Below are 11,299 nucleotides of genomic sequence, written 5' to 3'. Positions count from 1 at the left end.
GTTTCTGTTGACCTGCAGCCATTCATCCCTGCTTGTGGGAACAGTACCCTGATTCACCTTTCAGGGACTCCTCCTCTGGTTGGAGGGGGGGAGTGGGCTGATCTCACCTCCTGGCTTGTGAGGGCACAGGACCCTTGGAACAATGGAAGGCCTCCATCACACGGGCCACAGTGATTTGTTCAGGGGTGGCCATCTGACTACATTCGAGCCAGTAAGAATCAGTCATATGATTTTTTTTTTTTTCTTTTTGCTGCTGCTGCTAGGAGAGAAAAAAAAGTTGCTAAGGAGGTACCTGGAGTCATCTTGGCACCCAGAGGGGAAAACCTGACTGAGAATGATGCATCCCAGAGGCAAGCAAAGCCAAAAGATGGAAAGACATTCTGGATGAGTTTTTGAATCCCTGGATCCAGCTATGCCTGAAGCCAGGAGTAAACCATTACGTTCTCTTTCTTTGCTTAAAGCGAGAGAGAGCCAGATGTTCCTGAATCTATAGCCAGACACATGGCCAGTCCCCACATCTCTCCGACCCTTTCCCTGGGGGTCCCCAAACCCTCTAGGAATGTCAGCAAGGTGTTGGCAGTGAGAACTTTATTAGGGGAGGGTGACTTTGGCTCCAGAAAAGGGGGGACAGTGGGGGCCTAGTAACAGTGACCACTCCAAGGAGGCCCTGGCCCTGAACCCAGGGCTCTGACAGGAAGCAGGGAGGCACCAGGGCTCCCCCCCGCCAACCCCCCCCCAGGACCTGGGTATCCAAAGGCACCATGGCAGCTGTGTTCAGAAGGAAGTTTCATTGAGCTTCACCTTGGGGGGCGCAAGGGGAGCTCCCAGACCCGCGGGGGGCCGAGGGGCTGGTGTCGGTGGCCGTCGGGGCTCTGGCCCACCCCGGACCAGTTCTTGGCAGCGTTCCACGAAGCTGCCTCCCCCACGACGCCGGGCCTCAGCCTGTGGGGGGCTCGGGCTCCCGCGCCGGCCAGACAGGGAGGTGTTGCTGGAGGCTAAGTGAAGACTGCAGTGGGGGGGGTGATGAGGGTCAGTGCGTGTCATCCGGGGCAGATGAGTAGCAGCACCCCCCCCCCCCACTGCACAAAGGGGAAGTGGGGTCAGGCCTACCTGGTGAGAGAGGTGCGGGGGGAGGCGCTGGGGAGAGAGCTCCTGGAGGAAGACAGCGGCGCCCGCTCACACTGCTCCAGCTGCTCCATCAGCTCTTCCTCCGTCAGGCCACCGGCTGCGGGGCAAGGAAACGGGTTGGGGGGGGCGGGCAAGACAAGGATCACTGGGCAAGGGACACGCGTTGTGTGCAAGGACTGAGGTCAGGATAGGAGGAAAAATGCAGAGGTCCAGGGACAGGGCTCAGATGCTAAGAGAGAGGGGTGGACAAGCAGGGGCAAGGTAGGGTTCAAAGGCAGAGGAAAGGGGTCAGAGGCCAAGGGCTTGGGGAGGGAGACTGAGGAAGGGGGTTGAGGAGAGGGCCCTGGGGGCGGGGCAGGGAGTACCAGGGGCCTGGCCGAGGCCGTCCATGGCGGTGGTCAGGTCCCACATGGCCAGGCTGCCATTGGCCTGGCCGGTGAGCAGGTAGCGCCGGGGCCGAGAGCCCAGGCGCCGGGAGCCCTCACACTCGAGCACCGTGAAGGCGGTGGTGGGGGAGCCGTCCACCGAGCGCACAGAGCACACCCTGAGACAGAAGGGGAGGGGGTCACCCTGGCCCTAGTGCGTCTTCTCATCCTTACACCCTTCCCGGGCCTCAGATCCCACTGTTACGGCTTCCGTTCCTGCCTTTGCAACCACCATCCCAAGCCCGCTTATCCTTCCCCAGTGCACTCTCTCTGGGTGCGGCTGCCTCCTGGATGGCTCCCGCCTGCCCGGCAGCCCCGACACGTCCCCAGTGGGATTCTCCCCCAGATCTGCAGCTCTCCCCTGGTCCCGTCGCAAGGAAGGCCGGAGTCATCCTGGGCACCTCCCTCACCTCCTATCGTTCCCCACGGCCAGTCCCCTCGGCCTCCAGTGTCTCTCCCAGGGCCCCCTCCTCCCCTCCTGTCTGGCCCTGGTCAAGCGCTGCCTGCTCCCGCCAGGCACCTGTCCCAGCCTCCTCCCTGGGCTCTGGGGCTCCTATCCAACCTCCAGCCCAGCCCCCACAGTGCTCCCCACTGTGCTGCCCCACGGCTCCCCAGCCCGCTCAGGGCAATCTGGGCTTTTCCACATGATTGACGGGCCCCCTGCAGCCTGGTCACTGCTCCAGCTCCCGGACAACGCGCATCCCATCGGATGTCCTATTTGGTCACTTCCAGCCCTGGGAACCCCAGGGCTCCCCCCTCAAAAAAACCATCACAGGTCCCCTTCCCAGGCTGGGGCGAGCACCTCCTCCGGGCTCCTACAGCGGCCCGCGCCCCACCCCCTGGCCCGGGCACCTGCGCCCGCGCCTCCTGCCCCCACCCCAGGGCCCTGACCACCTGGGCCACCTGCCTGAGGTCCAGCAGGGGCGCCTGGGGTTCCTCCAGCTTCACCGCCACCCATATGTGTCACACCTTTGATTCCTCCAGCCCCCAAACCTAGGACCAGGCCTTGTGCTCCCTTTTAGCCTTTGTTCCTTCAAGTGTCCCCTCTTTTGGCCTCCGTGACCCAGCTGGGATCTTGCCTTCTCCTCCAACCAGCCCCCCCCCCCATATGATGGGACGGTCCTCACCGCTGACCAGTAGATGAAAGGCGCACAAAGAGCTGGCTGGCGCTTGGCACCACCTTCTGAATGAACACTTGCTGGTCATCCCGCTCGCCGTAGGGGCCTGGGCCGGGATGGGGGGGAAGGGGGGGAGTCAGGGCCAGCCGAGGTCCCTGGGACTCCAGACCCCAAGGCTCTGCCTCCTTCCCCACCGATGAATCCCTCCCAGGACCCCAGGCCTGCATTCCCAGGCTTCTGGAATTGGGCGAGCTCAGAAAGGGCTGGGGGTCAGCAACAGTCAGTGGAGTTCAGGGAGGCGGGGTGGGAGTCCTGGGTCAGGTGGCAGTCACAGGACTCGATGGGGTAACAGAATTCAATGGGGGGTGGCGGGGGGTGAATGGAGGTCGACCAGGCCCGCTGGGCAGGTCGGGTAAGGGGCCAATGGAGGCCAGTGGGGCTCAGACAGGGCGCATGGGGCGAGGGGGGGGGGGCGCCAGGGGCTAGTAGGCACCAATGTCATTGCCGGCGCTGCAGCCGCCATGCCCGTCGGCGGACTCCAGCGCCAGGATCTTGAAGGAAGCGAGCGGGGTGGAGCCGGGCTGGGTGGAAATCATGCCCCGGAAGCGAGTCACGGACCACGTGCGCACGTGGTTGCTGTCAGCACAGACTGAGGAGCAAGGGGGGGCGGGCAGCAGGTCAGGCCTGCATCCCCGCCGCCCCACCCTCCCGAGCCACACGATGACCCCCACAAAGGTGTCAGGATTCGGGCCCCTCTGAATTCTTCCCTTTCAGAGTTCGCTCTGCCCCAGAACTCCAAATGGTTAAAAGTCCTCTTGGCCCTGCCTCCAAAATCGTTCCAGAGCCTGATCTCACCTAACCCTGTCACTGTCCCCCCCAGCCCCCCAGTCCTGTCCATCATCACCTCCTCCCTGGACTCCCCGCTCCTGTCCTGCCCCCAGAGCCTGGCCCCACACGCAGCCAGGGGGACCCTGTGAACACCTGTGCCAGGTCATGGCCCTCCTCTGCTCACTGCATTCCTTCCCGAGACTCCATCCCAATCAGGGTCAAGGACAGGGTCTTCTGCATGGCTCACAAAGCCCCACCCTCTCCTTCGCCCACACTGCTCCAGGCACAGGGGCTCCCTGCTCCTCCTCAGATCCATCCTTCATCCTCCCAGCTCAGAGCCTTCGCAATGCCTGGTCCCTCTGCTGGAATGCCTGTCCCCATGGCGGCGCGGGGGGGGGGGTGTGTGTGTGTGCATTCCTTTGTTTCTGCTCAAAGATCCTTCCCCAATGACCCCACCGAGCTCTAGCCACTCACACAGCTCTGCTCTGATTCCTGGTCTTCATCATTGCCTGTCGGTCATTTCTACTCTGACATGTTTATCATCTGCCATCCCCAGCAGAACATCAGCTCCGCAGGGGTAGGGACTTGGCCTGTCTTGTCCATCACTGTATCCTCTGTGCCTGGCACACAGCAGGTGCTCAAGCCATGTTTGGGGAACTGATGAATTACTCACTCTCACCTGGATGGGTCCCCTTACAGGACCCATCTCACACTTCTGCAATTATTGTCCCAGGTTAAAATTCTCTCCCCCACCCGCCGGTTTCACACTCTGACCTGGACCAGTGTCCTGCAGGGAGACGCGCAGCAGGGGCAGCCCAGCGAGGCCCACCTGAGATGAGGTGTTTCTCCGAGAGCATGATCTTGGTGACGGGGCTGCGGTGCACGGTGAAGGTCTGGAAAAGCTGGGGCCCTGAGCCCACGGTCTCAGGGTGCTGGACGATGACCCGCACACCCCCAGAGCTGGTGCCATAGGCGATCTCAATCCAGTTCCCACTGTCACCTGGGGAGGGGTGGAGGATGAAGAGAGGGACAGATCAGAGACAGAGAGAGCAAGAAGCAGAGACAGAAAACAAGAGAGAGACAGAGACAGACAGATCTCATTAAGACAGGGGACAGAGATAGAAAAACAGAGAAACAGGGAGGCAAAGGGAACCAAGAAACTGGATCTCGGGAGAAGGATATAGCGACAGACAGACCCAGAGGGAGATGGGATTACAGAGCAAAAGACTGAAAAACAGACATATAAACAGACGGCAAGACAAGAAAACGCAACCCAGTGTCTGAGGGATGGCCCACCCTCGCCAACTTTCCAGACGGGAACAATTATTTTGCAATGGTCAGAGACTTAATGGACCATCTTAAGGAATGAGGGTAGGTAAAACGTGGGTTTTCGTATTTTGTGCAGAGGCTCAAAGCCATGGATTAGGGTTGTGCACAGCCACCTGGACGGACATTAAACCTAGGACGGGGTGGGCAAAAGTAAGGGGACAATTGACATATACGCCCAGGAACATTTCTGCGAATCCAAAGCCTGCCGACAACACCCATTTTGTAAGGACACAAACAAATGAAGAGATAAGCGACACTGTGGAGGCATGCGGTGGGCAGAGGGGTGGGGAAGAAAGGAATAAATACATGAAATCAGCAAGGGGACTTCCATGGAGGAAAGGTGATGACAGGTGTGAAGTTAGGTGTGTTACTCATTTACTGCTGCTGGGAAAAAAAATGGACTGTGAGCCTTACCTCACGCCATACATAAAAGGTAATGGGAAAAGCAGCAGAGACCTGTATATAAAAAGCTAAAACTGAAAAGCCTCTAGGAGAAAGCACAGGGGAAAACCTTCACAACCTGGGAGCAGGCAAGGTCATCTTAAGATCCAGAAAGCACTCCCCATGAAAAAAAGAAGAAGAAAGAAAAAAATAAATTTACAAAAGAGCCATTATGCTAGGTGAAAAAAGCCAGACACATAACGCCGCATATTGTTATGGTCCTGTTTACATGAAATGTCCAGAATCGGCCAATCCACAGAGGCAGAATGTAGATTAGGTTTCCAGGGGCTGTCAGGAGGGAGAACAGGGTATGACGGCTAATGAGTTCAGGGTTCCTTTTTGGGGTGCTAACAATCCTGTTCGGGAACTCCATAGTAGTGATGCGTGCACAACCTTGTGAATCTCCTAAAAGTCACTGAATTGTACACTTTCCAACGGTGAATGCTCTGCTATGTGAATCACAGCTCAATAAAAAACAAACAAAAAGGGGCCTATTGCTCTGCATTTGAAGTCAAGAAACCAAAACAAAAAAACTGTCCCAAGTGAGAGAACTGTAAAACGTGCACCCTCTTCGTTTTATGAGCACGCAGGCGTCATGCCCTAAATGCAGGGGTGGAAAAGAAACACAAAGATGAAGTACTAGGGGCCAGTTCTGCCCCTGGTTGGAGGGGCCCGCCACAGGGCACACAAGTGGTGCCCGGTGAGTGTTTGTTGAATGACTGAACAAGAGTTCAATCTCCCCTCCCGGCCCCTCCTAAATCTCACTGGGTCAAGCTCCACAAGTGGTGGGGAGCCAGCTGTGGGCCGGGGCTGATGGCAGGGCGGGGAGCCCATCAGAGCTTACTGGTTTTGGGGGTGAGGTAGACGCTGAGGGCCGTGACCCCATCCTCTGCCGGGTCCCGGTAGAGCTCACTGACGAGGAGGTCGTTGTCCTTCATGCGCAGGGGAAACTTCTGCACATCTGGGGTGGGCGGGGAGGGTACAGCGGGCTTGTTCGAGGCGCCCAGGCTTTCCCCTCTTCTCCCACTTCCCCGGAAGGTTCTCGGGCACGTGGGGTGCTGGCTGCTGCTCACCCACGTAGTAGATGGAGCCATTGCTGCAGCCCAGGAGAAGGAAGGAGCCCGCCGCATCGTAGCTGGTGATAGGCTGGACCTCCTGGACCTGGGGGCAGGCGGGACTGGCTGGGGCAGAGGCGGGTGTCCCTGCCTCCGCCTCCGCAGGACCCCTCAGGGCACCCCCCCCAACTCCAGAACCCACCCTGGGTTTCTAGGCCCGCTTCTCTCCAGCCTCACCTGCTCCAGGACTATCTCCATCTGTGTCTCCCCATCTCTGGAAATCTCTGAGTCAGTGTCTCTGTCTCTTGGCCTCTCTTTGACTCTATTTCTGGCTTTTCCTAGTCCTCTCTGTCTGTCTCTCTGCATCCCTTCACGTAACCACACTGCCTTTCTCTCTGTCCACCCTCCCCTCGCTCTGTCCCCTCTTTCAGACTTGCTCTCTTCTATTTGTCTGTTTCCCTCCGTCTCTGTCTGTCTCTCCCAAACACACGGGACAGGAGAAAGCAACACTGCAGGTGTATTTTTCTTTGCATTCTGGACAGGGCTTGGGAGGGCAGAGGGAATGACAGACATTTGCTCGTCTCCCTCTGGGTTTCTGCCTCCTACAGTGTCTCCACTCCCCCACTCAGTGCCTGGAGACTTCTCTGTCCTCCTTTGCAAACCCACCATCTTTCCTGTCCGCCCAGCAGCCCCTCTTCCAGAAGGCCTCCCTGACCTGACATCCCTTAGGCCTTTATCGTGCCAGCACCCGCCCCAGGATCTGGCCCACTGCTGGGTTCTCTGGCACTCTGCAGGTGGGGCAGGGCAGAAAGGAACCCCTCCCTGGGTCTGTATGGTCTGGACAGCCCACCCGGGAAGAAGGCAGCCAGGCTGGCCAGCACCCTGACCTGCCAGTGCTTGGTGACAGCATTCCACACCCCGATGCGCCCTGTGTGGCTTGTGGCGATGAGCTGGTTCCCGACGAAGAATAAGGCCTCCACGGGCACCCCCAGATGGAAGACTCCTGCGGAGGGCAAGGAGCACTCAGCCAGGACCCCTGCTTCATGAGGGAGAAGGGAGGGGGCAGGAAGAACTCCGAGGGCCAGAGGATTCCATGGGCCAGATTCCGGACAGGGTATAGAATTCTAACACGGTGGAGATTTTCAACAAGGCAAACAGAGATTTCTAATGGAATGCAGATTCTAACAGGCTCTGGGGTTCTACTGGCGTGGAGATCTAACAGGGCAGGGAATTCTGACGGAGAGGAGAATCCTCTGTGGGTGGGTTTTTCTACAAGCCAAGGAATTCTAACAGGATACGGAATTCTAAAGGGTTGGATCATCTTAATAATGCAAAGAATCTTTATGGGCGTGAGAACTGTATAGCGTGGGTTATTTTAACAGGCCACAGGATTCCAATGGGGTAGAGAATTCTAACAGACCATAGGCTGAAGCATAATTCTAAAGGGCGGAAGGTTCTGGAAAAGTCCTGGTACCCTACCTATCTCAGAGCCACCGCCTTCTGCCTGCAGAGCCCACAGCAGGATCTCGCTGCCCGTGGCCGCTGCCACCATCTTGTCATGCTCACCCAAAGCCCCACCAAGCACCCGAGCTGTGAGTGCCAGTCGCTCAATGGGCCAGTCCAGGCGCGGGCTGGAAAACACCAGCTGCCAGCCGGAGGCTTCCTTGAGCCTGGGGGGGTGGGGGGATATCATCAACCCTCACCGTGAGCCCTCCCCATCAACAGGGCTCCAGCCTCCGGCCACCACCCTCCCCGAGCACCTATAGCAAACGAGGAACTGGGTGTAGGCCACAGCGATCCAGTTGTGGTGTCCACACACCAGGCGCACCATCCCCGGCTCCTCCGGTAGCCCTTGGGGGTGGGAAGAATGGGGATCACGGCGGGGTCACAGGGACCCCACGGGGTGCCCCAGCCTCCCAGGGGACAGAAACGTACCCAATGGGGAGGGAGGGGCTCTCTCATCCAGCATTCGGCCCAGCAGCCCTGCATTGCCCAGGTTGGGGGGCATTGTGTTGCTGCGTCGAACGGGGGTTGGGCGCCCCCCGGACTGCTGGGGTCCCACTAGGCTGTGCCGGTTCCGCCGCTTTACTGGGAACACTATGGCAGGGAGAAGGAGCAGAGCGACAATAATTGTAATAATTGTAATAACTGCCATGTCACAAGCACTTTAAATAGGCCAGATACTGATTTCCCCCCATGTGGGGCATAGTCTCCTGGGGAAAAGATTTTAGGTGGTGTGGGGACACGGCATTCAATGACATGCAGTCACACAGCAAATTACTCCCTTTTCGGTTCCTTTGAGCCCATCACAAAGGACGAATCAGTTTGGTGCTGCCCTCATATGCTACCTTTTCAGTGTTTGCTAATCTTCTGTTTTAAGAAACAGAAGTCTAGGGGCACCTGGGTGGCTCAGTCGTTGGGCAGCCTTCGGCTCGGGTCATGGTCCCGGGGTCCTGGGATCGAGCCCCGCATCGGGCTCCCTGCTCTGCCGGAGGCCTGCTTCTCCCTCTCCCACTCCCACTCCCCCCTGCTTGTGTTCCCTCTCTCGCTGTGTCTCTCTCTGTCAAATAAATAAATAAAATCTTAAAAAAAAAAAAAAAAAGAAACAGAAGTCTATCTCCTTGGCAGGCAGAAGCATCACAACATTGGTATTTGGGGGGTTTTATTTTCACGTTTTCTTATTTATGGTATAAAGGTAGTGATATAATGCTTCTGTTCAAAATGACTTTTGGGCTGGGTGCCTGGTTGGCTCAGTCGGAAGAGCGTGTGACTCTTGATCTCGGGGTTGTGAGTCTGCGCCCCGTGTGGGGTGTAAAGATTACTTAAATAAATAAATAAACTTTAAAAAAATGACTTTTTAAAAACCACACAGTAAAACTAAGTTAAGAAAACAAAAGCAGAGATCTTCATATTTGGCAAACTTCATGAAGGTACTGAGATTAGGGAAATAGTCATAAACTGAACTTCCCCATTTTGTTCCTTCCACCCATCAGCAAAGCCTAGTGGACTACAGTTCCCGTTAACCACTGGGGCATATTTTCTATGGCCAGTGGGGTGGCTGATCCAAGGTCCCATGGAGATTATCTCCCCTTTAATATTTCTCCCCTCCATGCAAAGGACCCTGGTTCTTCCTAAGTTTCCCCACAGGGAAATCAAACCTGGGCTGAAACCCCCTTCAGGCTCTAGGGCATACTTCTGAGCCTCAGTGAGGCTAGCTGGCCCATTGCCTCATTGGAAACGCTGTTTCCTACTTCCTTTCCATCAAGCCGGCCTCTGATATAGGACATCTCCCATAGTGTCTCAGGGCTCACAGCTGCGACCTTATGGGAAATGTAGTCTTCAGTCCACCCTCCCTCCCCTCCAACCCTTAGTTGTGCCCACCTGGCGGAGGCAGGTAACCGTTGAAGAGAACATTTCCGCAAGAAGATCGGTCCAACTCCTCCCGCAGCTGCAGGCGTCGAACTGAGGCGGAATAACTCGAAAGCTGGGACTTGGGAGAGTACTGAGGCAGATCCTATCCGCCTCCCCTAGCTCATTCTCCACCACTCCCCCTGAGACCCAGGACCAATTCCAGTGCTCTCAGTTCTAACCCAAACTTCTTTCAGGAGAGGGGGAGAGGGAGCATCAGGAAAGCTGGAGCTCGTTTTCTATGCAACGAGGATGCTAATGGGGCCCCCACTTACCCAGAGGAGTGAGCCCATAGAACTGGGCTTCATGGAGGAGGCTGGAACCATGGACACCCCTGGGTAGCAGAATTGACTAAGGGTCAGAGTCTGGGGAGTGGGGGTGGGTGGAGAATTCTGAGGGGGAAGTTTTCAAAACTGCACAGAGAATCCCAAGCAGTAGCAAGTTTTGACTGGATAAAGATTCTAAGCAGCAATGATATATATGGGCAATGAAAATGGGTGGGTGGGTGTGTTTGTGTGTGTGTGTTTGGGGTAAACTCTAAGGACACAATTTAAATAGGATCGAGGAGCTTAAGTGAACATTCTGAGGGGAAGAAGGTGAAGATGGTGGGGTCCCTTTATCCCCATGCAAACCTGGAGTCCAATTCTTTGGTGCGCAGGAAGTTGAGGATGGGGGCGAAGACGGTGGGGTCCCTGTCGATGAAGATCTGCGGGAAGGAGGGCAGAGGATGGATGGGGCAAAGAGCGGGGCTGAGCGGTAGTATCCTGTCCCTCCTCCTACCCCGCTGCCCCATTTCAGCTCTATGCCCTACTCACGGCTCCGGTCTCATCTTTCAGGGTCGAGATGCGTCCGCTCAGAAGACTGCAGGGAGGGGACACAGAGCAGGTGTCACGGGCCAGGGTGTGTGTGTGCGGGCGGTGGGGTGGGGAGGGTAAGTGGGGGGATTAGGGCTCCCCATAGTTTCTTCCCGAACCGCCCCCCCGCCCCCCGCACAGCCCGCCCCAAACTCGCTCTCCCGATCACCTGGAGAAGAATGAGTCTGGGATCCAGGTGAGGGTCTGGCGAGAGGTACTGAATCTAAGCGGGGAAAGTGAGCAGACGCGAGGGGTTGGAGGAAGGGTAAGGAATGCGGCTCCCTAGCCACGGCGTCACTCCAGGCACTCGCGCCTTCAACAGGAGGCGGAGCAATTCTTGATGGACAAGGATTCCCCCCGGGAGAGGCGGGTACTCCCATTCCGCTCCCCGCCCCCGAGGTGGTGCCTCAGGAATTTCCTACACTCACCTCTTGCCTCCCACGTTCAGATGAATCACCTCCCCGGGAGGCCCCGGACCTGGGACCCCATCGGTAGCAGGAGCCGCGGCTGCCATGGCCCCCGGGCGAGCCGGCCGGCCAGTACCCGCTTCCGGGTCTGTACTCAGGCCCCGCCCCCGCCGCCTGCTCATTGGCCTGGAGACTCCCGGAGCCGCCAGCGATTGGACAAAGAGCTCACCCGTCGCAGTTAAACTCTCCGCCTCCTTAAAGGGACCCGCCTTTCCTGTGCTGGACGGGGCGTACTGCAAGGCCCCT

The 11,299-nt window shown here is 57.5% G+C and overlaps 1 protein-coding gene across 4 annotated transcripts; it reads right to left on the bottom strand.

Moving 5' to 3' along the window:
* Positions 1-573: 573 nt before the first annotated feature.
* SHKBP1 (SH3KBP1 binding protein 1) lies at positions 574-11,148 on the bottom strand. Of its 4 annotated transcripts, none has more exons than XM_045891557.3 (18): positions 11,015-11,148; positions 10,756-10,809; positions 10,548-10,593; positions 10,365-10,438; positions 10,008-10,066; positions 9,706-9,786; positions 8,260-8,421; positions 8,085-8,175; positions 7,804-7,994; positions 7,212-7,327; positions 6,343-6,430; positions 6,114-6,230; positions 4,329-4,499; positions 3,165-3,320; positions 2,681-2,777; positions 1,494-1,672; positions 1,111-1,225; positions 574-1,006 (listed from the first exon to the last, which is right to left on the bottom strand). In XM_045891557.3, exons 1-18 carry the CDS (start codon positions 11,098-11,100, stop codon positions 775-777), a joined length of 2,115 nt encoding a protein of 704 aa, XP_045747513.1. In that variant the 5' UTR covers positions 11,101-11,148; the 3' UTR covers positions 574-774. The 4 variants fall into 4 exon arrangements, with proteins under 4 accessions (XP_045747513.1, XP_045747514.1, XP_064438007.1 ...); XM_045891558.3 differs by having other exon boundaries at positions 7,891-7,994; XM_064581937.1 differs by lacking the exon at positions 3,165-3,320.
* Positions 11,149-11,299: the final 151 nt, after the last annotated feature.

This window comes from Mirounga angustirostris, unplaced genomic scaffold (assembly GCF_029215605.1).
Source record: "Mirounga angustirostris isolate CCGP_5_RB_7025 unplaced genomic scaffold, mMirAng1.0.hap1 SCAF_16, whole genome shotgun sequence".
Classification (NCBI taxonomy): Eukaryota; Metazoa; Chordata; class Mammalia; order Carnivora; family Phocidae; genus Mirounga; species Mirounga angustirostris.
The sequence above is the reverse complement of the archived record's forward strand: the minus strand, read 5'-3'. Positions and strand labels throughout refer to the sequence as shown.

Bases quoted from the DNA above. Each gene is read 5' to 3' on its own strand.
- SHKBP1 (XM_045891557.3), bottom strand. From the start codon at position 11,100: ATGGCAGCCGCGGCTCCTGCTACCGATGGGGTCCCAGGTCCGGGGCCT. The intron at 9,787-10,007 runs GTAAGTGGGGGC...ATTCCGCCTCAG, and splicing joins CTATGGGCTCACTCCTCTGG to TTCGACGCCTGCAGCTGCGG. The intron at 7,328-7,803 runs GTAGGGTACCAG...TGCCCTCCGCAG, and splicing joins AGGCGGTGGCTCTGAGATAG to GAGTCTTCCATCTGGGGGTG.